The following is a 26980-nucleotide window of genomic DNA, read 5'->3' on the forward strand; positions in this document are numbered from 1 at the left end:
TTTGGAAAAAGAAATCTGTTTTATTCCTCTTTGCACAGAGCAGTATATGAAGGTGGCTATCTCCTGACTCCATACATCTCTTGACACAAAAATGCCCCTTCAAATAATGCCATTATTGACCCCACTTCAGTCTTAGAGAACTAGCAGTTAGTGGGTGAGGCAGAGCTCTTAAGTTTCAGGAAGGTTTTTTGAGAGATTTTTGTGGCAAGTATTTGGGTCAAGGGGAAAGATTAGACCCAAGAGTACATGTTCCATCCTCCATCCTCCTAGGGAAATCCAAATCCCAAAGGTCTTCTGAGGAAAGACAACCCTCTCAGTGACCTAGGGAGGGGAAGAGCCGAGAACTACATGGATGTAAGGCTGACACGGAGGGAAGACAGGGTTGAGTAGCCAAGACTGTAGACCCAAGGTAGAGGAGTGACATGTATGAGGGAGCGATGAAGACTGACAGCCCAGAGGTCTAAGCCATAAATTCCACCCCCTCCCCAGTTCTGAACAGACACTCTTCTTCCCTAGACTAGAATGGAGTTTTAGTTCAGAGACTGGCTTTACTCCAGGGCACAAATAGGACAGGACAGGCCAAGACCCCACAGGTAGTGAAGGTGGAGAGTTAAGGTAGTGGACGAAGAGATGGGTGCTCCCACAATGAACACCCATAGACCACAGCAGTTTTTGAAGCTATAAGCCAGATCAGGGAATAGAATGCAGTTGTGACTGAAATAGAGAATTTTATAAACCCTATCCAGTAACATTTAAATTGCTGCTTCTTTCACTTTATCCCCTACCTGTGAGCTGTTCCCAATCTTTTTTCCAAGGCCAGAGGATGGGATAGTAAGAAGGAATGGGAGAAAATGCTGAGACCTGCAAGTGGGGCTGTGGCTGAGACTGAATATACCTCTCGCAACCCCTAGTCTACAGAAAAGAATTCTCTCTCTCCTCCCCTTGCTGGACATATGGGCTGTTGGGATGAAGGCCTGGATAAAGGCAAAGGGAGAAAAACACTCAGCACATTCTTTGTCCTGCTTTGATATGAAGTACAGCTGCAGCAAAGGGCACAAACGTTAAGGAGACAATATGGGGGAAAGGAGAGCATGAGATCATAACCCAGTCTAGAAAGGAAAAGGGTGCTTCTAGAAAGGAAGAGGGTGCTTCCCCCACCCTGCATCCAAATCCGCCAGGAGTTTTACTCCCAGAACTTCAAAAAAGAGTGAGAAGGACAGGTAAGCGTATAGGGGGATGGTGGGGGCAACCACAGACAGGATGGAGATTTAAGGATCTCTTGTGATCCCCAAGATGACCCTGAGAGCATCAGTTGGGGGACTGGATGAGAAGACACAGCAGACATGTGGATTTTCTGAGGGGATGAGGAGCCAAGAATGGGAGGGTCTTCACCGAAGGAGTGACCACTTGATCTGTTCTTTGGCTGACTGCAGCACCTGCAGGGACAAGGGCAGCATTGAGGGGCTTGATGAAGGGCAGGACAGGGATGGGGACAGGGGCTCTCCTTCCCCTCACTTGCCTTCCCTGTCCTTAGAAGAATGGCAAATAGGAAATCCCCAAGGATAGAGGGATGGGAAGAAGCTCTCTAAGACCCTAGAGGATTGTCAGTTTGGGAAATTCCAAAAAAATTCAAATCCACTGGGGGGATGAAGAGAGAAGAGGTATACCTGGGAGGAAAGAAAAAAACTGGGAGTTACTAGACATATGATAAAAAAGGGGGGAGGGATTTACCACATCCAGATGGACTTCTTGGTAAGAATTCGAATGGTTAGAAAACAGAATTCCTCCCTTGCCCCCGCATCAGGTAGACAATCTATCTGCAAAGTAGCAGGATGGATCTGTAAAACCGGCACATTGTATAAATGCATTCCAGCTTAGCCCTCATTTGAATAATAAGAGAAAAAGAGAGAGTGTGTGTTCACGCACACAGACCATCTGCTTAAGGCAAGCCTCTGCTAGGGAATAAATCACTGAATGAGGCACCAGGAAGGGAGGGTTTTAAGGGTATAGAGCAGGGCTGACAGCCATTGCTCACAGAAAACTGGGATAGGAGCTGGGGCGGGGCAGGGGGCATTTGGTTGTATGAATCCCAGTTCTCTAGAATTAAGAGGGGGCCAAGGAAGATGTGTCCTCAGTCTAGTCTCATGCAGACTTGGTGGGTAGGGGTGGAATGCTCTTCTAGCCTCTTTAGTGACCCAGTTCATCTGGAGAAGAAGGAAGTCATACCTGAGACACAGTCTGCTCCGTAAGGGGAACATCTTCACCCTGTGGCACAGAAAGACAAGCATTCAGCGAAGGAGAAAGTTGGAATAAAACCTGAAGTTTGGTATTGGAGAAGAAAGAGATGGTCCTTAAACTGAAGCCAAGGGCAGATGCCCTAAACTTCTCAGTCCCTTCCAGGGACTAGTACAGTCACAGTTTTACTTGACCAGAAGGACTGTGAGCAAAAAAAGGGTCATTTTATCCACCCTCTGTTTTAAGGAAGGAGGACTTTTTAAAAGATGTATTAATCCCAACTGATCAGCAGGTTATCTGATCTTCAACTTGGGGGTGGGAGACCTGATTCCCTAGTCAGAGAAGATCTCCACTGAATATCAATATCACTAGGGAAAGGATGAGGGGGAGCCAGGGGTAGTTTAATGGATCCCGCAAGGCCTGATGGGTAATGACAGCATGTTAATTTCAAGAAATAAACTGCTGCAACAGCAGCCTGAGAAAGGGAAGGAGGGAGTTGGTGGGGGGGACCCTCTCTCCTGCCACATAGAGACATATGTTACAGGAGAAGATTAAACTATGCAAATTGAGCCCACAGCAGTTAAGGGAGAAGATTTCCCATTACCCAGCACTGTCAGCCTTCACTCTGTGGAGGTCAGAGCTGGGACATTCTGTGAATGGGGAGATTTGCTTTGCTCAGATAGCTCTGCAACCCCACAATTTGCTGGTGGGCTCTTTCTGCATCCACCATTACCTCCCCAACAGACTTGGAGCCTTCTATGGCTAACTTAGAGGCCTCTTTCTGGTATCACTAGCTCCAAGGAAGACTCAGGTTTTAGCAGGTAAGTGCTTCCTGATGGACAAGTGGTGTCCTCAGTTATGTAAGACATTAAAAGACAGGGAAGACACTCCTCTGCCTCAGATGATTGGGATCCATCCCCAAAGGAAAAATAAGCGAATTTCAAGTTCCTTTATAGTTTCAGAACCATTGATATTAAGATTTTTTAAATTTCCTCTTTAATTTAATAAGTGTATATTAAATGTCTACTCTGTGCAAAGACTGTAGGAGATACTAGGTACCAGGCTAGGGACAGAAATATGTTCCTTCCGTTTCCCTTCTTGAGACAATGAGAATTTGAAAGGGAAAGAGAAGGTTGTATGTATTCTACAAGTCCCGACCCTTAACTGCACTTAATAGGTCTGGCCCTGGAGGATGAGTAGATGGGAGCATGTAGGGGAACACACTCCTGCTTACCCTTAATGCCACTCGGTGTACCACTTGCTGGGGATCACTCTCTAGGATCACCCTAAAAAGACAAAGAAGAGATCACCATTCATTCTTCCCTGAAGGACCAACTTACTGTGGGTATACTCTGGTCACTTGGCCTACTTGCGTCAGGACAGGGGCAGTTATCCTATCCCCTCACCAGGAAGATCCAGGCAGGTCAGAGAACTCACCCTCCATCTACGATCTCATCCACAGCCAAGAAGAGCCCTTCCATGTTCTCCAGCAGAGCTCGCTTTTCCACATTTTTCCTGAGTCCCCAAGAGAAGAGAAAAACCAGCCTGTGTGTGAAAGGAACCCTAGGATACTGTCTGACCAATACATTAGACCAATAAATGTCTCTACCAGCCACACAAAGAAGTAGAGAGGTAAATAAGAACTTTTTGGCTAATCCAATCTAAACCTCTTCCTATTCTTACTTGCTGAGTAAGGATCAGGAACATCAGGAAAGAGATTTAAAAAAATCAGTGAATTCAAAGGTTGATTATCCAGAGCTATTGTTTCTCTCCTACCTGTCATGATGCTGCTTTTTACATTGTTCATAAACACTGACATCAGTGTGTGGAAAAAAGGGAATAAACAGAGCTAAAACTCAACCTGGAGGTGGCAGGAGGTGGGAAGGGGTTCAGTACAAACTCTACCTGCACTCAAACTCTGACAAACCTGAGCTTCTTCCCCCTCTCCTCCCCCTCCCTCACCAGCTGTGCTCAGGCCTTAAAAAGAAGCCCAGCTCGGGGGTTTGGAGTACTCAGAACCCACCTCCACCAGCCTTGGAGACAGTGGGTGGTGCAAGTGGCCAGTCACATCCATCAGTTTGACTCTTTCTCTAGATCACTAAAATGAAATATCTTCATTCAGCTGGCTAAGAAATATATCATCCTGTTTCTGAGGAAATCTGAGCTATTCACCCTGCTGATTTTGTCTGGCTGAGAGCACTTGCTCTTCTGCTCTGGATGGCTGTCTGCACTGGGCTCACTTGGGAGCTACTCAGTGAATGAAGTTCAGAGCCTTGATGTTTTCAGGAAAAGTACCTTATATCTCTTCTACTGCCCATCTATGTGGGATACAGAAGGCTGGTAGGGAGGTAAAAGGAGAGGAGAGAATAAATGTCCCATTCCTCCTGTTCTACAGAAGGGGAAAACTTAGGGCCAGGAGTGAAAAATTAGGAGTGTTGCTTCCATTCCCAACGTACTGATGTTTCATTTGGGACATTCCCTATGCTTGCCTTTTCTCTACCTCTAATGTAAAAAATGCAGCCCAAGAAAGCACCTTGAGGATGCTTCGAACTCTTGACAGAGCCACGAGCCACTGGGGAATGAGAGAGTACACAGAGGTGAGGATTCTGCTCCCTCCCAATCCTGTTTCTTAGAACTATTTCACAGAAAGGACATTCTCTCATTTTAGTCCTCCCCATCAGAATGAATTACTATGAAATAATAAGGCCACTTCTCAAGGTAAATCAACTGCCTAATCCCCCACAAATCCTTGGGCCTTAAGAATTGTGACTTTCTCTCCCACACAGATGTTAAGAATGGACTGCTTACCTCAGCATCTGGCTCAAAGAGTCAAAGAGGCAGTTCAGAACAGCCATGAGCATCAGCTGTTGAGAGATAGAGGCAGCAAAGGATAAAGTTCAAGGCCCTGAAAGCTGCTACTTGAAAACAAAACCCTCTAACTCATTAAGCATCAAAAGACACAGGTTTTCAAAAAAGACCAAAAGCAGAATGTGGAAGTGTGGGCAAAACAGGAAGCAGACCTGTGGTTTCTCACAGAAATAGATTCTGCTCCATGATCTCACAGTTTGAGGTCTTTGTTTGGCAAGACTGTTCAAAGAGAACTTTCCTGTCATAGTCCTCCACATCTTTACCAACTATACTTGATATCTTAGATAGAGAAACCATTAACCAAGCAATAGCTGAAATCATAGAACTAGGGAAAGAGCATGGGGTTTGAGGTCAAATATGGGCTTAAACCCCAGCTGAGCCAAGTCTAGCTATGTGACCCTGGGAAAGTCATTCAGTTAAATCACATGAAACTGCTACTTTTGCAGTATAACAGTGCTCAAACACTAGTAATTTCATATGGTTCCTCATGGTTTGGTTTCCTCATCTATAAAACAAAGGTACTAATGCACATTATAAAGTGTGTAAAGTTTAAATAATAATGTACTTTACAAAGTAATTATAGCAATAAGAGCTCAGTAAGAGTTGGTTCTCTCAAACTTTTACTTGGGCCTCAAATAAGGTGGGAGCTTATTTTTACTTATCTATTCCCCAAGATGGTGCTACCTGAGATAAATAGCTTTTTCTGTGTATAGGAAGCAAGTTAGGATTGTATCTACAGCCTTCTCAAGTGACCCATTCAGAATGTATGGCTTCAGCATGACCCAGAATGTTGGGTAACTGACCCAAACTCAGACAGGCATAGACCCTTCCCAGCAGGAGCAAGCATCACCCACCCCATGCTGACCACAGTTCAGAAATCCACCTTAAAAAACACTATCCAGAGGGAGGGATAAGGGCGGGGAAAAAGAAAGGGGGCCTTACGATTAACATGTATAATGTGGGGCGGGGCACAGGGAGGGATGTACAACACAGAGGAAGACAAGTAGTGATTCTATAGCATCTTACTACGCTGATGGACAGTGACTGTAATGGGGTTTGTGGGGGGGCCTTGGTGAAGGGAGGAGTCTAGTAAACATGATGTTCTTTATGTAATTATAGATTAATAACAAAATGAATAAAAATAATAAATTTAAAAAAAAAACACTATCCAGGGAAGGCCACTGATATGTTAGTATGTATTAAATATGTATGGCATCCCCTACATGGAAATAAAAGAGAAATCAGGCAAAACTTCTACTTGAGGTCGATTCATTTGCTAGGCCATGTTTGTGAGGCTGGCAGAGATCTCTCACAATTTCATTAACCCAGTCAGAAGCCAGAGGGACATGGCACTCCAAAGGCCAAGAACCAGTAACTACATCCTGCCTGTGGTTTAGGAAGTGAGACCAGAGAAAGCCAAGAGGGGTGGGGATTCTCACCTCATTTTCATAGGAGCTGCCAATCACGTAAAAATAAAGATCAATACTGCTTTTGTATACTACTGTCAGGCCTTCCAAAAGGGCGATCTCACCTAGGGGAGAAAAAGGTGGAAACAGTGGGTGGCCTGAGACAAGAAGTAGAATAGGAGTTCCATTCAGTCCAGGTACCCAGCTGTTTGGGGCTGAGGGAAGGTAGGCTGTAATGACTCCCAAAGACCAAAGTCGACCTGATTTTTTTAGGTGGTAGAAGAGGGAGGGAAGTATAAACCTGGGGAAATCTAAATGTATCTTCTCCTCTAACCACCCTCCCCCTCCCACTACCCTTATTTCCCTTCTTGTATATGAGACAGGATACTAGTCGATCCTTCAGAGGTGAAAATGCAGAGCGGTCACCTTTACAGACTTCCATTTACCTGCCCTAATGGATGCGGTACAATAAGCAGAGCTGCAGTTAAATTTGTCAAGTGAGGCTCATAAATCCAGGGACTAGACAGGTAGCTAACAGCCAACCTTCCAGCATGGTATTCCCGCATGAGGTACACTCACCTCCCCATTACATTTCTAAAGAGTTTATTATACAAAAGGAGGAGGGAAAAAAGAGAAAAGGGAGGCAGAGTGATTTTATCCTTTCTCTGCAGTCCTGCTGACACCCTCTTCCCACCATGGTTCCCCCAACACAGGAAGTAGTTGAAAGGAAAATGACCTACTGTCAGTCCGATGGGTCTTGTTGAAAATGTTCTTCTCAAAGGCCTTTTGCTCCTTGACACTGGGGTAGGTGTCGTCATAGTACTGGTCAGAGGGAAAGGAGACCAGAGGGTTGGGTCATTAGGGCTGGGAGCCCAGAATGATCAGTGACTGTGTTTTGCCCTGGATCTTGGATTTCTCTCCTTTAAGGCATGCAGTGAGGGAGAAATATTGACATGAAAAGGAGAACTACAGAGGGAGGGAATGGGCCTGAGTAATAGGGGAAAAAAAAAGTTTAAGGATCCTGCTGTTAAGCAGCCCCACCTCACATTTCTCAGTCTGCATTCCAGGGGAGCAAGTCTGAAATGATTCTCAAGTGCTTCCTAGGAGCTATCCCAGGTTAGGGAGCAGTGCTATAGAACACAAAAGGCACCAGAAACACAGACCACTTCTTTCACACCCTCACTCACTGTATGAAACTGAGGAATGGGGATGCCTGCAGAACCACCTCTGAAGAAAGGCAAAAACCCTAGCCTGTGCTCTCTCCTATCTTAGTTTTGTTTTCTGCAAATGGCAAGAAGCAGGAGGCAATCTAGCACTTTGCTGAGCCTCCTCCCAAGCTCTCCCTGGCACGGGGGCAGAAATGCAGGCTGCTAAATCGCTCTGCTCTTTAGGGGCTAATCCGTCGCAGTCAGCTGAAGACCTATGACAGGTCTGGCATTTAGTAACTGGGTAACTGTTTCAAAAGGTGTCCTGCATAGTTACATCCAATTACAGGGAGGAACAGCTGGTGAATTCTAAACTAATCTCTACCTGCTGATTGATTTATGCTGTGCTCGCCTGGAGTTAATACACTAGGGACAGAAAAATTTCTACAGGAGGGGGGGAAAGAGATGTCCTTCCTCCTCTCTTTCAATAGATCCAAAGTTAGAAACAGCACCCTGGGGAAGTCAGGAGTTATCAAACTCGGTGGTGACTACAGACATAGGGATGGAACCCTGGAACTGCAAGACAATTCCCTGGAAAAGCCCAGGCAGGGTGACAAGATAGAGGGGAAGGGACAGGAGTGATGGGCATGGGCAGGCTGCTTCTCTCATCTAGACACTGCTTTATTCAGAAACCAGAGTTCCAAGGCTTTTCCCTGCTCTGATGCTGATGCTGATAACAAAGGAAGCTGAAGTCTGAGGATGGCAAGTAGAGAAACAGGGCAACTAAGAAACAAAAGCAGTTTAGGTTTTATCTGAAGGAGTCATTAAATAGAAGAATTCTCAAAATTACAATATCAAGAAATATAGTTAATAGGTAGGAATAGTCCCAAGATCCAAATCTCGGAATATGCCTGTGTCTTGCTCCTGAACTAATTAGAAAGGGAATCTCACCTTGGCAAAAAGTCGATCTCCATCGTTGTCCAGAATCAGGATGGCTTTGACAGTATACAGTGAGGGTTCCTGAAGAGATATGAACATACCTTCAGTCCTGAAGGCTCCTGCTACCACTGGCAAACTATGTACCTTTCCCTAGTCCCACTGGGGCTACAGGGGGGGACAGAGAGGTGTATCTGTATGACCCCTATCCCAACCTGATTAGATTTTGACATTTCTTACTGGGAATGACCAAGTTTGAATGAACTGAATTGAGGGAGGGCATTTCATGAAGGACTCCAAAGCAGCAGCAGAGAAACAGTTTTTCTGAACCACACTCTCAGAGGGCTTAATCAAGGTAGGTCATGCTGTTATTTCCAAATATTATGCTAGTTATTTTCCAAATTACCCTACCTCCCTGGTCTCCCATGCACAGGTGTGTATGGAATGTGACCAGATTAATTAATAGGCACTGCACAAAGCTATTTGAAAACAGGCTTGAATGCCCTGGTGTACTTGGAAGTTTCTGCAGTCCCAATGCAGTAGCAATGCAGAGGCATAAAGCAAGCCTTCCCTAAACCACCCACACACTGAGCAGAGGGAAATGAGCACGCATGCGTACACACACACTCACTTAGACACACCAGTTCTAAATGCAGCCCAGTGAGACATCATCTTCCAAGATCTCCTCTATAATCCCAATTCGTCTACTACACTGCCGACTACCACCACTTAATTTGCAAAGACAAAAACCAATCTGAATTTGGGGGGAGTTAAGAAACAGTAAGAAGAGGATCCATCTAAGAAATACTCTGGAGCCTGGAGACAATGAGCAGGAGGGGAGTTTTCTCTCACTACCAAGAACCAAACTTCGAGGATAAAGGCTCTCACAAAGGAATCACGGCTTCAGCCTTAATGCTTGCTCAAACTACTACAAAGCCTATCACTCAGCAAAAGCTCCGCTACTCCTGCAACTTCTAGGAAATCAGTTAACCAGGAGAGGAAGAAGAGGAAGGGAGAGGAGGCAGTGCTTTGTGTATGGAAGATGTTAGCAGACTCACATTCCTTGACTTTCTAATTAGTATTACTTACCATGATATCCCTTCTCTAGGCTATGAGACAAGACTGTTGCTTTGTTACCTCCCTTCTCTGGCTTTAGGAAACCCACAGTCCTCACAGGGGCCAAATATATTCGTCACGCATGTGTTTAACAAAGACCCAAGAGGAAGGAAGAATCACTGCCAAATATCCAGAAACTGCAGTCTCTACAAAGGTAAACTGTCCCATGAGGCTCCAGGAGGTTTATGGTTCCATGTAAAAAAACCAATCGTAGGCTCAGGGAATTAAGAATGAGAGTACAGGGAACCCGGTCTTTTGACAACAGGGTGATGAAGAATGAAAGCTTTCCCCACTTGAATTCTTGAAAATAGCACTTTTGTGTTTTGTTCACTAATATATTCCAAGTGTCCAGAAAAATGCCTGACACATACTAAACTCTCAATATTTGTTAAATGATTATGAGAATAAATGAAGTTTGAGGAAGTAAAAATTTCTTGATGCGGTAAGCATCTGGTGACCCTCTTATAATTAGACTGTCATGTCTAGGTAGATTTTTTTTAAGGTGTCATTGATATACAATCTTATGCTCATGTTTTACATGAGCAACATTGTGGTTACTACATTCCCCCCTATTATCAAGTCCCCACCACATACCTCATTACAGTCACTGTCCATCAACACAGTCTAGGTAGATTTTTGGCTTGGGTATTATTACTACCAACTTCTCTCTTCTCTGATAAATACTCCTTAGAGAAGTTCCTACCCTATCCACACTGCTCTCTGGAATAAATACTCTCTCAAACTAAGGGACTATGTGTCTAGCAGAGAGAAGTCCTCAAGTCTCATCTAAAAGATCAAAAATGGAGATTTCCTACCTGGAGCAGATTTCCTACCTCCTAAACCCATAAGAAAGATCTTCCCAAAAAGGAGGCTCAATTCTATGGCAACTTAGATCCTGAATTCACCAAAAGGGAGACACCAATGGGAATGAGTTTCTTTAACAGAGGGCAAGTCCGCAGAGAAACAACTAGAATAAATAATTTTTCCCACAACCTTTTCCCTGGAACTCTGGCTCTGTTCCTCCATCCACATTTGAAGCAACTTCCAAGAGCTACCTAAAAGTTTAAACCGGGTATCGATGTGGCATAAGTAACTTGTTCTTGCAGCCACAAAGGCAGGCAGGCATCCCTGCAAAGAACGGATCCCAAAGATAAGAAAAATTCCTATGGCCACCAGCCAACTAGGAGAGTCAATGTCCTTTTTAGCCAATGGGTTTGAGTGCCTAAAACAGGTGGCACAGAGAGAAACAGACTCCTAGATTCTATTCCTGGCTCTTTTCACTGGCTTCCTAGAAGATGTTATCAAAGAAACTCCCAAAATAGAAACAGTGGATCTTCCTGAGAAGGATAAAAGACAGGCAAAGGAAAGCAAGGAGAAGACCAGATCTGACTTACTACAGCTCTGGAAGGGAGAGGAAGGCATTAGAGAAAAGGCTGGTCATTTCAAACTTCCAAAGGAGTAACAACAAAGCTGAGAATTTAGGCAAGAGCTTAAATGCTGCTTTAACCTCCCTTCTGCTACAGCTGGAGCCAGCAGCTTCTCCTTTACTCCTCCTGCCACCTCCTGACTGTAGGTGGTTCCACTTCAGCCTGGGGCCTTTACCTCTCAGGAATGGGGAGGGCCAAGAGTTCCCCTCATACTATAAAACCAGCCAGTTTAAAGGGCCCAGAAGCCATTACTGGTAATATAATTTCATTTTAAGTTTTTGAAAAGGTAAAGTTTATAAATAACTCCCAGCAACTGAGAAATGGGCTTCCTGGACAATGGACTAGGCTTGACTTCATAACACCATAAATGCTGATTATTGAGAAAGAACCTATAAGCTTAGGGCCATGTTCAAAGGATTTAAAAGGTCTATTTTTCTCTCCACTCCCGAATGGGTAGCTGCTAGAAAGCTTTCGAGACAAAGTTCTGTGATGCACTGACTTTCAGAGAGCCACAGCCTGAGTGTATAACAGAACTTCACCTCAAATGCTAATGGTGACTGGAAATGATGTGTAAGGCAGATTGGTTTGTAGGATGTTGGGTGGCTAAAACAGATTTTTCAAGTATGTTTTTATTATCAAGAAAAGTAGACTGGACTCCTGAAGAGAGCTCAAACAACACTGAAGAAGCAACTAGTCTGCTGCAAAGGAGTATTTGATCTCAGTCAGGGGCTTCTGAAGCCTGGTGAAAAACATCATCTCCCAGTACCCCCTCCCCCAGCATAGAGGACTGGAGGGGAAGAGTCATTTCTAGTGCTGCCCCCTGTGGGCCTCTGGATGACCTGCAGCTTCCTCAGGATTACAGTCAGCAAAAATATTAAAAGGTGCTCTGAACAAAAGCTCTCTGTGTGTTTTGTAAATCAAGCTAGGCAAGATGAGCTCTTTTCAAGCACTGAATTAAGTCTATTCCCAATGTATATAGTAAGGGAACATTCTGGGGTAAGACCGTGATATGCCTCCAGAAAAGGACTGAGGGAGTGTTTGGAGCAGGTAGACAGGATATTGGGGGCTATGACTAATTCCTGGATTCATTTGGGGGCAGGGAGATGGAACAAGAAGCCTTTGTGGAGTTAGAGGATGCTATCCACAGAGCTGAAAGGGCACGAGTAAAAATCTGGTTGAAACTCCTAGAAAGTTCTTCATTCTCCACTTGTAAAGAAATTTTTATGGCCATGCCAAAAACTAGTACCCTGGCTTGGCAACAGGTCTTGATCAACAAAAAATAAGATGCTCTTCCCTCAATCCTATTTATAAAGTAAAACCAAGATAATACAAACTAGGAGGAGATATTCCTAGATACCACTCCCAGCTCCACATGGTTAAGAGGGCATTTTGCTCCCTGACTCTGTAACAACTTCTTTTAAAATGAAAAGCTCCTTTGGGATTGAGGGCTCCATTTTGTCAGTCACAAGATTAGAGACTTCAGATGGAAAAAGAATTACCTAAAGGCTTTGACAGGGAAGCTGAGTTTTCACATACCACCCAAGGTTTGCTCAGATTTAAGAAAAATACTTCAGGAAAGAAAGGAGCCACAGGGACCACAGAACATTAACCAGCTGATATGAAACCAAATATTGGTTATAAAGAGGAAACTGAACACAAGTCTTAGGAAGGAAGAACTGATGGCATGGAGACACCTAGAAGGAATTTTCCTATCTGACATAGATGGAAAACGTGAAAGCACAGTCACCAAGAATTCTGACACTACAGGAGAGAACATCTCTGAACTCTGAAAATCCTTTCTTATAGTCTGGATCGGCCATTAACTCAAGTTCTACCTTTCTCTGGGACTCAAATTCCTCATTAGAGAAATGAGTGACCTGACCTAGATCAGCTAAGGTTACTACCTCTTTTAGGTTACAGCAGACCCGTTTGATAAGCTGAGGAATCTACAGACATTGTCACTAAAAAAACACATGAATTCACAGTTACACCATTTCAAGGAGTTCACAGAGTTGGTTTAGAATTAAATAAAATTCTCTCTGAGGATAACAAGATGGTGTGGGGAGGAAAAAAGGGGAAAATGAGTGATACTTTTGTAGATCATCCCCTCTCCTCTGCCTGGCACCAAATAATGACCACTAAAATATGTGTGTGGTCTTCATAAATTAATAAATATGACTGAGAAAACTAAACAGCCAGCAGGGGGAGCAAAGGTCAGCACCACACCCTCCACAGCTTTCAATGACTAAATTAGGGGGCTGTGAGACAGGCAGGACAAAGACAACCAAGCCCCAAGCTCTTCAAGAATGCAAAGGCTCCTGTCCTTTCTTAATATTCAGAAAGCCCATCTGGAGAACTTTTGCCCAGGGGCCACAAGGTCCCTAATTCTTCAACTCTGTGGAAGTGAAAGAATCACAGACATGCAGAACAAAGCAAGCAGCACTGCTGGGAGGAGAGATGAATTAGCAAGCAGAAATCAAACTGCTCCAGACCTGAGGCCTGACAGCAACCTTAGAACTTTCTGCTTTCCCAGTCCTATAATCCAAAGTCTTCCTTTAAATATCACTCAGCAAACAGAGAAATCAAATGGGGCTAGATCTATTTCTGATGAGTCCTTGGTCATGACTTTTTTCACAATTTATGTCCCTTGCCCCACCACAACTGCTCCTGAAAACAAAAAGCTAGTCTTTAAAAGACTGAATTGACAGTCTCTGTATTCATCTTTCAGCCTATCTGCTCCCCCAAATCAACCACTGAGGCAGAATTGCTATCCTCTCTCCTGGTTTGTCTCCCTCTAAAAACTACATGAATAATCGGAGCTGGAGAAAATTGGTAGACATTAAAGCCAAATGGCTATGGATGGGGCTATCTGCCCTGAGAGTGGAAAAATTAAATGAGACACAAGCTTCATCTGCACCATCTATGACTTGTTACAAAACAGGGAAAAATTCCTGAAGAGATAGGGGTGGTCGAACACTAGAAGAGGTGACACAGGCTAGGGAATCTAAGGATAAAAGTCTTCTAATAGTCTGATCTGAGAGGAGGCCTAGTCTGTGCAGAATCAGGGGAGGCAGAATGTGAGGGCCCCTTGAAGTACAGGCACCTTGCAATGTTCATGGACTCAACATCCCGATCCACCTTCATCAGGTGCCTGTGGGCACTCTGCCTTCCATCTTCTAATTACTCTCACGTGAGTGGGGAGGTAGGCACTGATTCTTTATGGCCATTCCATCTCCTCTAGTTCCCTTTTCCAGAACTAGCTTTCTTGTTAATATCCTGACTCTAACCTAGTCATGTTGATGAAGTAAAGTAAAAAAGAGCAAGTATCTGGATGAAAAAGATACTACATCTGCCACTAGGCTCCCTCAAGTATCTAGATAATTTGCACTCATCCTCTGCCTCCCAGGGAAGACCTGGCTTCTCAAGGGTTTGGCTTTCTTCACATAGAGGCCCCCTCCTCTCTTGACCATGTGACAGCTCCCCTAGACCTTTGATATAATTTATACCTTGCCAGGGACCAACTCTTTCCCACCACTGTGAAGGAGAGGGAAAAAATATATATAAATACGTCGGAAATCTATAACGAGGTCTTCTTGGAGGGCAAGACATGGGGAGACTTAGAAGCAGCGCCAATTGCTCTTTGGGGGTTTTAGTTCAAGCCGAGGTCTGCTTCCAGCAATCAACCATTAAAACAAGCAGGCCAGAGTAACAGCACAGTTTATTCTGATCATTTAATTTGAAGTGTCAATAAATTAAACTTCAATCAATTAAACTAGGTGTGCAATAACCCAGATGGACACCCCGACACCAACATAATCACAATAAAATTTTTTATGGCTGCCAGAGACCTCACCGGGGGCAGTGCTGGCACTGCTCGCGCCCTGGCTGAGAAATATATCTCCACAGTGCAGGAGCGAGGAGATTGCTTCTCCTAACGAAATGGAGGGGCCACGCACCAGCAAGGACGCAGCTGGAAGAGGGGCACAGGGGACTGCCAGGAACGAGATGGGAGTGCTTTGGGGGCTTAATGTAATTGATACCTTTGCCCAGAGCTGGGGGAGGGGGCATTTAGGCCAACTACCTCTACAGTTAGTGCCAAAGGAATTTAACAAAGGCCCCATTAAGATGATTCAGGAAGCGAAGGCCACAGAGCAATATCAACCTTTAAGAGTCTTTGATGTATTTTGCATAGTTTCCTCCTTCATATAAATGCATACTCACATGCACTCCGGATGCCGTGATTTTTGAATGAGGCTTTGAATTCAGGACTAGGTCAATGTTTTGGGATAAAAATGTTATTAAGGGGAGAGAAAGTTAGAATTAAGATGTCTATTCTGTAAAGCCCTGGAAAAGCACTCAGAAAGTGAATCCTGAGAGGATTAGGAAAAATGAAACCTATGAGAAAAGATTTAAGGATCTGCTAGAATAATTCAGCTTTGTAAAAAAAAGTAAAGGGGGAAGGGAGGAAGGGGATAAGTCGTTATCTTTAAGATTCCATAGGTTATAAATAGTGACCTGCAGAGATTCCATAGGTTATATATAAGTGACCTGCAGAGATCCTTCTCCATTCACAACTAAAAGGAGAACCAGCCCAAATAGCAGGAGAAGAAGAAGCTGAGTCCAAAAATGCAGGCTGGAAACATTTATTAAGCACTGGAAGGGAAGATAAAGAGTCTCTTTCCTTAAAGACTACAAGAAGACCTGAGAAAAACTGGACAAATTTGCTTGAAATCAAGGACTGGACTCCTTAATTATAGAAAGAAATGCAATCCACTGAGAAGTACCTAAGTAAAAGAACCTATTGGTATTTAGAAATTCCCATAATCAGATCAACTGTAATTCAGTAGAGAAGGGAGCTAAGGTAAGATCCAAGGATTCCTCATATTTTTCATAATGAAGATGGCAACCTAAGAATCGCGAGATGCTGCTGAATAAAAAGGAGGGGATGAGATAAAAAGGAGCAGGGAGGAAGTGAATCTGATGGAGCTAAATTTTGTGGGCCAGTATATGAGGGTGGTGAGAAGAGGAATAAAAATTTAGGAAATATCACCTGATTCTCAACTAGGGTTCCTCAGCTGAACCACTGAATACTAAAAACTATTTAAATGACTGTTTTCTTACTTCTCTCAAAGATGGTAAAAACTACTGCCTTTGTGGATAGGAGGAGAAAAGTTAATTCACTGCATCTAATGGATGCCTTAAGGTTTACCTGGCTCCTAGAAGTCCAGCTGAGAAAGGCTGGAATTGTGAGAAAGATATTAATCCTTAATTGGAGGTCCCAAACACAATGAAATTATAATGGAAAAAATTGCTGGAAAGAGCTGACACAAAAGAAGGAAAATACTAGTTTAATATCCTAAAAACTAGAAACCAGCACACAAACTGCTACCTGTCAGTACTTTGTCTGCAACCAAAGCTTTATATAACTGATGGTTGAAAGTACAACTTTACATACTGAAGAAGTGGAAAGCCCATTACAAGAGAATTTAAAGTAACATCAGAGAGAGACTTGGTCTGCCAGGATGAAGAATCAAAATTCAATCCTAGTTTTGACATTCAAGGAAGCCCCTTTCCATATATTTGGGTTCCCATAACCCCATTACATAGATTTCATAACAAAGAATCAGTATAGTTTTTAAAGGCAAGTTGAGTGGTACCTGACTAAGTTAGCAGGGATCTATCTGTGAAAGCAGCATCTTACATACAGATTAAGATGTATATAATATAAGAAAGAATCAGGTTGAAATAGATTTCATTGCAGAAGGAGACTGAGAAACTGAAATAAGAGAAAATGTGAAAACAAGAGACTCACATATAACTCCCTCAACTCACCACCACACACAGATCCCCTGTTAAAAGGGCTCCCCAGATATCTTCTCCCTCACTCCTTTACCTCTAAGCAGGCTCCCTTGTAAACAGGTAGGGAAGAGTCCAAAGTTTTCTAAAAACCTCCAAAGAAATGCATTACCTTGAATTTATCCTAAGCTGTTAACTGGTTAAGAATACTGGTTAACTGCCTGGCAGAGAAAAAAAATTAAAAACTACTCAGACTTTAAGCTTCCTACCTAGACTTGACCAACCCGTATGATTAAGAAGGAATTATCTGTACCTTTGCCATTTTGAAAGAAGGGAAGTGAAACCTGTTCTCTTTTGCCCAGTAAGGATCTGGAAGTGTACCAGTAGTAGAGCTGAAGGAAAGGAAAACACAAGAAAGCATCTTTGGGAAGAGCCTGGAGTTCAACTCAACCAAGGACGGAGGCTGGGAGTTAAATTCCCATACACACATATACACTAGAATCCCCAAGTTGCAAAACAGGGCACTTTTGAGAGAAATGCTCTAATCCAGTTTTAAAGAAAGGGTAATAGTATTTCATTCGTTTGAACAAGCAAAAAGGATCATCTGGACAAGGGAGCTAATACATGCCTTTAGCCACCAAAATTCTCATATAACTAGAATGAGAGTTGGCATCCAAGATCCTACAGTAAGAGTCCCTAAAACCTAAGTGGGGAGAGATAAAGAGAACAGAATAAGGGGGTCTTGAAAAATATTCCACAATCCATGCTAACTCTATCAGGTATTCCAGAACTTTGACAGAATCCTGATGATCACGATGAACCTATGTGATAGTGGTAACAGGAAGCCGAAGCAAAAAGAATAGTTTTTTGAAGGTATGTAACGGAATTATCAACGGAGAGTCCAACTGTGACAACCTTCAGAGGAGCCTGTGATGACAAACACCTGCACTCTGTTTCTTTACAATCTGGGGCGAGTCTGGAGGTTTGGGAAAACTCAAATCAGGATATAATCCAAAATGCTCAGAATTAGTGGGACACCTGAAGGACCCCAATCTAGTACGCTTATGACCCTGTCTGTCCTAAGGCCACCATGTGCTCCCTTCAACTTTCCACCGATTCTGCCCTCTCCCCAGCTGAGGTTCCTACTTTAAAACCGAGGCTTCAGCTCCTGCACTAGGCCACACGCTTATTCCAGGCGCGGGCAGAATCGTCGGCCCTCAAGGTATTACCAGGAACTCCCCTTTCCCTTCCTCCCAATCAGGCTGAACCCAGACTCCCGGTCCCTCTGGACACCGCAGCACCTCAGCCGCCCCTCCGGCTCCTACCAAAATCAGCGCCTCCATCTTGCCCCGAAGCTGGTGCCGACGTGGAGCCTCAAACGCAACGCCGCCGCTGATTGGCCCTATGTCTTCATTAGACCCTGCCCAGGATGAAGATTATTGGACTACCATAGCTCTGTTGACCAATCAACATGCTAACTTGCCTAGTGAAAGCAAGGTGTCCAGCCAGAAAGCGCAGATCTTTGATTGTCAGCTTAAATACTCAATAAAATGCCCCAACCTCACGACTGAATGGGGCGGGAGGGTCAATGGGGGCGGGGTTGTTTCCATGGAGAACAGAGGAAGCGATTATTAATTTTCAATTGGCAGAACGGAGGGCACGTGACGTCGTCGGCCTGATTTAGCTACTTTAATCCGCACTTCCTTTAGGGGGCGCTGTGTCTCATTAGCCCTCAAAACTGGCAGCTCCTGACAGATCCTACCGTAATCCCTATTCCAAGAGCATCCCCAGCCAGGTCCCTGATATTGTGGCTTTGGCCAAAACATACACTGTTTGCTCTTCCCTCAGACTGGCTCAAATCACTTTCAGCATCCCCACAGAAAGTCTGCACAACCATAGAGTAAAGTCAAGAGATGCCCTGCGTGTTGATAGATAAACCAAGGCTGCCAGAAGTTGATAGCTACTAACACTCTCCCCGAGTCCCCTGGAGTCCCAGGCTTTGCTGGGTGCAGGGAAGGAGAAGAAGCCAGTGAGTTTCTAAAAGCAGATTTTCTTTGACCGGACGTAAAATGAAGACCAGAGATGAGGAGTAGGAGGGATAAAGGGGTAAAGGGTCCAGGATAAAAAAGGGCATAGGGAGCAGGGTCTGCGGTTTTCCAGTAGGGACAAGCCGTTGCAAAATGAGAAAAGAGAAGTTTACTGAATGCAAAGATTGCACAACAGGGAAAGGTTTTGATGAAGTTTAGTGCTCCCTTACCCCTAGGTTCCTTGGTCCCGACCCCCTTTAGATCAGGGACACCTTCTGTTGGCTGTATATTACCCACAAAGGGATTTTTTTTTTTCCTGTTTCTGACAACTCTGTCTCTAAGAGCTCTGCAAGAAGAGCATCCAAACCTACCCAGGAGTTTTTCTAGTAATTTCACTGTAGAGTCAGATGACCTACGAGAAAAGTATAGAACAATACAAAACAATCTACAGAGCTAACATATCGTTAGCTCCTCAAGACTTGTGGCACAGAGCTCTCTTGTACCCCAGTCCTACCTGAAGCACCTTAGACCAGTGCAAGATGTTTTATAGGGACCACAAGGAGGAAAAATGTGTGATGTTGTTGGTTCATGGTGAGGTTGGTTTGGCTCCTTTCTTTGATTGTGGAGTAACTGACAAATTTTAACAGTCAGACAGTGTTCCAGAAGATGGTTGATTCTCAGGTGTCCAGCCTACTGTGTAACTGTGAGGTGAGGAAAGGCAACTGGCTGGTTGAAGACACTGGTTCTTGTCATGACTTTGTCTTGGTAAGTGGGAGACTTCTGGCGAGTCCTTGTACCCTCTCTGGACTACAGCTGCCTCTTCTGGAAAATAGGAAGACTCAAACCAGAGCTTTCTAAGGCCCAACCTAGTGTTAAAGTTCTATTCATTCCCTCTCCTTTTTTTATTTCCATCTCCCCTTCATCTGGAAAACCTTTAAGAATCAATCAAATAGAAAATTCTATGCCTCCCTCCCCATATATACATATGCATAATATAAGACCATGTATATATGGTTACAAACAATTTATTGAAAAAGTGTGGAGGAAAAGACTGGAAGGAAATACACCAAAATGTGACTCAGTGGTTGTTTTGAAGTGCTAGGACTTTTTCAATGTTTCCATATTCTCCAGGTGTTCTAAAATGTGTAGGTGCTATTTTAAAAGGAGAAAAATATATTTTTTAAAGACAAAACATCTTCCCCCCATGGAGCCTTCCCTGATGTCCCCAGGTAGAGTTGGACACTTCCTCGTTGCTGCCATTGCTGACTCTGGTAATAGTGATGTTGTGACACATCAGTCTAATTCACCAAACTTGTCATCTGAGGCAGTGACTTGTCCCACTCATTTTATTTCCTTAGCACCTAGCCCTCAAGAAGTGTTTACTGAATGGAGTAAATACTCACAAAAATGCAAGATAAAAAGATGAATGAGCAGTGTCAAAGGACAGTTTAGAATTAAATGCCAAATAAGGGGCACAGATATTGTGAAGAGAGTGATACCTGGGGATTGAGGAGAGAAGTTAGGCCTTGATTCATTCATGCATTGATGAAATGATAGAGGTTGATAGGAATAAAGGTATGGCATTGGGATGTGTAAGAAAAATTTTTTGTTTTACTGTCTAACTGTAAAATAAAATGTTTTTTATTTATTTTTATACATAACATAAAATTTATTTCAACAATTTTTAAGTGTACAGTTCAGTACATTAAGTGCATTAAGCACATTCACATGTTATGCAGCCATCACCACCATCTATCTCCATAACTTTTTCATCATACTAGACTGAAACTCTGTACACACTAAAAAATAACTCCTCGCTCTCCCCTCCCCTAGCCTTTGGTAACCACTATTCAACTTTCTGTCTGTATGAATTAGACTATTCTAGTACCTTATAAAAGTGGAATCATGTAATATTTGTCCTTTTGTGTCTGGTTTATTTTACTTAGCATAATGTCTTCGTGGTTGCATAAGAAATCTTTGTGGGATTGATTTCATGGGACAAAGGATTCAAATTAAAAAACAGGGAAGAGGATGGAGATAAAACTGGAAAAGTACTGTGTGACCAGATTGTGATTGCTGTAGTGGGACCACATGACTGTGGGAGTTGGAACTGTTACACTCTTGAAAAGTATTATGGCACTATTCTGTAAAATTAAACATGAGTACATCCTCTCCTAGAGAAATAAAAATATAACTCAGTACATAATGATATGTATACAAAAATGCTTATTGCCACATTGTTTATAATGGCAAAAAATAACGTTATTGTCTATAAATAGGGGAATGGCTGAATAAGTTATTGTACAACCAGACTATGGAATAATATGCAACTAATAAAAAGCTATGTTAGCGCTATAGTATTAACCTGGAGACATGGTGATGGCATGTTAAACAAAAAATAAACTGCAGAAGAATTTAAGTGGTACAACTGCATTTTTTAAATTTAAAAATGTAAGACTAATTATGAATAAATGTTTGCCAATTTTCCTATTCTATTCTTTTCATTCACTCAACAATTATTAATTGAATGTTAGTTGTGGGCCAGCCACTAACTCTAGGCACTGGGTATTTGGCAGTTAACAAAACAGACAAGTATTCCTGCCCTAATGGAACTTGCATTATAGTTGGGGAGTAGGTGCAGACAGTAATCAAAGAAATAAGTAAACTGTATAAGAGGTTAGCTGGTGATAAATGTAGAGAAAATTAAAACTGTAAAGGAGACTAAGGGGCAATTCCTCTATGTTGCACAATTTGGAGTGGTACCATTCACACTGGGGGCAGGAGGGACAGTTCAATAAACCTTACTGAGAAGGAAATCTTTGGTTAAAGACCTGAAAAGAGTACAGGAATGTACCATGTGAAGATCTGGGGGAAGAGAATTCCAGGCAAAGAGAACACAGAAGAAATGTGGAGAGAAGTATTAATTTATCTTACCCTAGAGAGTGGGATGGAAAAAGTGGATTATTCGTTTGTCTTTACATATGTTGGTATTGTTTGGCTTTGTTACAATGAGAATGTATTTTATAATTAAAATCTAATAAAGAAAAAATATCAAAATGAGTATAAGGTTGTAAGAGTTGAATGAAATAATATGTGTAAAAATATGTGTAAACTGTTAAATGCTCTACTATTGTTATTTATTATTATTATATATTATCTTATAAATAACTGGACACTATTGAACACATCTGAGTAGAGGCATGAGATTATAGAAGCATTTTTTTATTGAAACAAAATTCATGTAACAAAAAAACATTTTAAAGTGTACAATTCAGTGATATTAAATACATTCCCAAAGGTGTACAACTACCACCTGTATCTAGGTCCAAAACATTTTCATCAGACCCAGAGAAAACCTGGGACCTATAAAGTAGTCACTCCCAATTTCCCCTTCCCTCCAGGCCCTGTCAACCACCAATTTGCTTTCTGTCTCTATCAATATTTCAAAGAAACTAAATCATATGGCATGTGACCTTTTGCATCTGGCTTCTTTCACTTAATTAATGTTTTCAAGATGCAATCATTTTTCAGCATGTATCAGTAGTTAACTCCTTTTCATGGCTGTATAATGTCCCATTGTTTGATATATCCTGTTTAGTTTATCCATTCAGTTGATGGACATTTGGGTTGTTTCTACCTTCCAGCTATTGTGCATAGTACTGTTATGAACATTTGTGTGACAAATATTTGTTTAAATACCTATTTTCAGTTCTTTTGGATATATACCTAGGAGTGGAATTGGTAGGTCATATGGTAATTCTATGTTTCACTTTTTGAGAAACCACCAAACTATTTTCCATAACACTTGTACTGTTTTACAATTCAAGGTATGAGGATTCTAATTTTTTGTAAGTTGCTCATGTTTATATTCAAGAGATTTTGCCTATGTTTTCTTCTAAGAAAAGGTATACAGTCTTTTTATATTTTTTTATTAAGGTATCATTGATATACACTCTTATGAAGGTTTCACATGAAAAACATTGTGGTTACTACATTCACACATATTATCGAGTCCCCCCCCATTCCCCACTGAAGTCACTGTCCATCAGTGTAGTAAGATGCCAGAGTCACTACTTGTCTTCTCTGTGCTACACTGTCTTCACCATGACCCCCCACACACACCATGTACACCAATTATAATACCATGAGGGTTCTAATTTATCCACACTATAACTAACACCTCCTTTCCTTTTTTTTTAATGGCAATCCTAGTTGGTATGAAATGGTGTTTAACTGTGGTTTTGCTTGCATTTCCCTAATGACTAATGATCTGAGCATCTTTTCATGTGCTGTTGGCCATTATAAATCTTCTCTGGGGAAATGTCTATTCAAGTCATTTACCCATTTCTTAATTGTTTTTTTCTTTTTGTCTTTTTGTTGTTCTGGATACTAGGCACTTATCAGATATGTGATAAAGTATTTTCTCCTATTTTGTAGGTTACATTGAAGCAATTTTAAGGTGATTAATTTGACAACTGTGTGTGCAGGAAAGCTGGAGGAGAGATGAAAAGCAGAAAGACCAGATAGGAAGCCACTGCAGTTCTTCAGGTTGCACTGAACATAAATAGTAACAGCAAAAAAATGCTCCCAAAACATTGTGTACCACAGGTGAAATTAGGAGAAGTTCAAGTGTAATGGATGAGATCAGCCATATGTGGAAGCAGCAAATGACCTGGTGTAGTTTCAGGAAAGCATAATTCTATCAACATATCTAGAGCTCTAGCAACCTAATCACTTAAAGTAAAGTGGCTGGAGCCCTAACACAATCAAACTGTAACCTAATCAATTATAATAAAATGGCTGAAGTGAACATAACTGAATCAATTATATTAACTTGCTGGAGCTGAAGCCCAATCAGTTGAATTGTACCTTGTCTTCATAGAAGGGGGAGATAGCCTGCATAGAATTTCTCCTCCCCAACCAAAAAAATATTGTCAATATTTCTCCAGTGACATTCAGGGTAGAAGATTCCCTGTTTGGCTGGCACAGGCGAAAATCTTATATATTTATAAGAAGGGTGCAGTTCTATTGGCCATTAAAATTATCCAACTAATTCCACTTGTTCAATAAGAAACTTCTATTTATAATATTTGACTTCCAAAATTGTCAACTATTTTGATCAGTCAATAAGATTATCTAGGCTACTATAAATTTTATGGAGAATTATGGAGAATTATGTAAATCAACCATATGGCTTATATATCATGGTCTTTTAAGTTTGGTCAACATAAGTGAGTTCTCCCAAGCTGAATTAATTGACCAAAATCAACTTTTGGGCATTCAAGCTTCATGCTTGGATCCTCGTAAGAAAAATCAACAATGTTTCTATCTCTTATCATGCCAACATCAGCCGAAGTGTGGAAGGAGCCTTATTTCATGTACTCAGAGAGATAGTGAGAGAAGTTTTTTGTTATTTTGTATTTCCAAATTCGAGTGGAACTGGAGACTTGGAAATGCTTCAAGTTGCTTAGGGCCACACACAGTTCACCAAGATGTGCCAAGGGCTCTAACTCTCAGCCCAGGGCTTGCTCTGCCCTGCTAAAGCAATCATAGATTGCTGCTACTCCAGCCACACAGAATGGGAAGCAACCTAAACAGTGGTAACCACAGACAGAAGAGTATCATCAGCTACAACTGTTGACTTGGAGATGTAGGCACATCCCCTCCACAGGATGACTGGTGAAGATCCCTCAAGTGTTGGGTCTCAGTGGGGAACTCACTGACAGTGTAGCAGTTCTTGGGGAAACAGAGAAGAAGGTAGCATCTTTCTGACCTAACAGCAATCTGGCTTTGTCTCTGAAGTGTAGGAAGTATCTCCCCAAAGTATGATTATAATGAAATCTTAAAACCACAAAGAAAAGGCTTCCTGGGATTATATAGCTATTGATTTCATCCAAGGGACTGGGTTAGGAGTTCTACCTAATGAACTCTTAAGACCACCACCTGGCAGTTCAGCCTTACCTCTGAAATATTTGATCAATGTTTCTTGGGACTGAATCTACATAGTTAGCTATATGGAGAGCAACCTTGCTGTGGTGCAAATCTGAATGTTAGCTGTCCACTCAGAGGAATCTAATTTTCTCATCTCTTCGCAGAGCTAAGAGCAGATGGCCTTAGTAAGGAGGAGGGGTACTTCTTTCTTCTTAATAATGCAGAAGGCCAAGCATGTGGAAATAGATGTAAGCAAGTTGGTGGATTTGGTATTGGAAAAATAAAACAATCTCATTTAATTGCATCTGTTTTTCCACTGAAATATGAGGCAAGGTTATCTACTGAGAGGGGAGTGAAAGGGGTGCTGGAGATTTTAGAAGAGAGAAGGTGTGAAACAGTCACTGAGCAGAGTAGAAAGGAGAATTTACCAGGAAAATGTGGGATTATTGCACAAGGTTGAGGTTTGGGGGCATAAATTTAAAATGATACTGGTGAACAAGATTCTGAGATTTTGTCTATCAATACAGGTATAGGTACAGATGTGGAAAAGCTGTATTGTTGGATTTAACCAGAATTGGGTATTTTTTTCCAGGAAAGTTGAATGGGGAAGGAAAAGGGCAAGGAAGTTAACAGTGTCTACAACTTTATAGTTCCAGATATGAAGGGGAGTGGGTGGATTATTTAAAGAATAAAATAAAAAGGTAGTACCAATGGTTTAGAGGTCCTTGAGGAAAAAGAGGTAATTGGGTGGGAGGAGGTGTGTTAGGGTATGAGAAAAAAGGGCAGAAAATGGTCAACAGAGGGTGAGACACTTCAACATTTCAGAGGATTTTGTCTGGATTGAATTGTGCTAGCTTTCTTTTCTTTTCCAATCATTGGTTTTCCCTTATTTCTTCTTTCTACCTCTCCTCCCACCAGAGAAAGAAGCAATGAAGTCTACATTTCATTTCCTGTCTGAGCTGCTGACTCTCCACCAAATCAATATGGATCTCCATCTCTCCTTTTCTATCTCTTTATTCTGGAAAATGGAAGCTGAAAGTTGGGAGAAGATAAGGGCAGGAGCTCTATACCTTCCTCTTCATGGGTGTCTCATTCTCTGGAAAATTCTCTTTTGGGAAAACATGGCCAGAGGCAGAAGAAGCAACCAGTTTACAGGCAGAGCTTCAGGGACAACCAGAGAGAAACAAGACAAGAACTGCCAGCAGAGACAGTGTGAGGCACTGGTGTGGAGATAGCCTGCTTGTGAAGGACTTTAAACATTAGTGAATTGGGGGATGAGCCCAGAGGCAAATTAGATGTACTTCCTCCTTCATCTCCTAGTGCTTGGGAATGAAAGGGTGCAGGCTCATTACAGTAAAAACCCTAGGGCACCACTCCTGTCAGTTGTGGCCAAGATGGTCTCTCCTAGAGACTGGAAGCATTTCAGTACAGCTGTTTGAGTTTCCCCAGGGTAGGTCAGCCCAAACTGCCCCAGGATACTTGAAGGGAGAGGAATATCTGAGAATTTTGATAGGCAGCTAGACTTTTGGCAGGAAGGGCCCTGAGCCTGGTCACTGTGACCTACTCTGCTGTCCCAAGAAAATTCCCCTCCACCCAAACCTCCTTTTATGATACTGGGGCTCCCATATACTGTAACTGATCAAACCTTTGGGGACTTTCCCCCACAGTTGTGCATTTACATATATTGTTTCCTCTTCCCAAAACACTGTCCCCCATTTTTCTCCCTACAAAATTCAGACTCTTCATCTTTCAAGACTAATGAAAGGTTACCTCCTCTTTCCTGAGAGAGTTAGTTGCTCCTTTTTCTTTGTTCCCAAAACACCTGATTTATCCATTCTTATATCACGGGCCACATCCACTTACCTGTTAATACACATGTCTGCTGCGTTAGACTGTGAGTGCCCAAAGGCAAGGATTACACCTTAATTATCTTGTTATCCTCCAAATTCAGCAATTTGGTAAATACTCTGTAAATATTTGTTGAGAGAGTGATAATCTATTGTACTCATAACTGGGCACCTTGAGGTATACATAGAAAAGACAAAATATAAAATGCAATCTTTCCCAGTAAGAAATTCATTTATTAGCTAACA

At 42.3% G+C, this 26980-nt stretch overlaps 1 protein-coding gene across 2 annotated transcripts; it reads right to left on the reverse strand.

Moving 5' to 3' along the window:
* COPZ1 (COPI coat complex subunit zeta 1) lies at window positions 1-18353 on the reverse strand. Of its 2 annotated transcripts, none has more exons than XM_017678645.3 (9): window positions 18255-18353; window positions 8606-8674; window positions 7250-7331; window positions 6543-6634; window positions 5044-5099; window positions 3673-3780; window positions 3470-3521; window positions 2227-2265; window positions 1-1436 (listed from the first exon to the last, which is right to left on the reverse strand). In XM_017678645.3, the coding sequence occupies exons 1-9, from the start codon at window positions 18270-18272 to the stop codon at window positions 1389-1391; spliced, it is 564 nt and encodes a 187-aa protein (XP_017534134.1). In that variant the 5' UTR covers window positions 18273-18353; the 3' UTR covers window positions 1-1388. The 2 variants fall into 2 exon arrangements, with proteins under 2 accessions (XP_017534134.1, XP_017534135.1); XM_017678646.3 differs by having other exon boundaries at window positions 3673-3750; window positions 18255-18351.
* Window positions 18354-26980: the final 8627 nt, after the last annotated feature.

This window comes from Manis javanica, chromosome 10 (assembly GCF_040802235.1).
Source record: "Manis javanica isolate MJ-LG chromosome 10, MJ_LKY, whole genome shotgun sequence".
Lineage (NCBI taxonomy): Eukaryota > Metazoa > Chordata > Mammalia > Pholidota > Manidae > Manis > Manis javanica.

Bases quoted from the DNA above. Each gene is read 5' to 3' on its own strand.
- COPZ1 (XM_017678645.3), bottom strand. The intron at 7,332-8,605 runs GTGAGATTCCCT...CCCTCTGACCAG, and splicing joins GAGATCGACTTTTTGCCAAG to TACTATGACGACACCTACCC. The intron at 1,437-2,226 runs GTATGACTTCCT...TTGTCCCTGCAG, and splicing joins CGGAGCAGACTGTGTCTCAG to GTGCTGCAGTCAGCCAAAGA.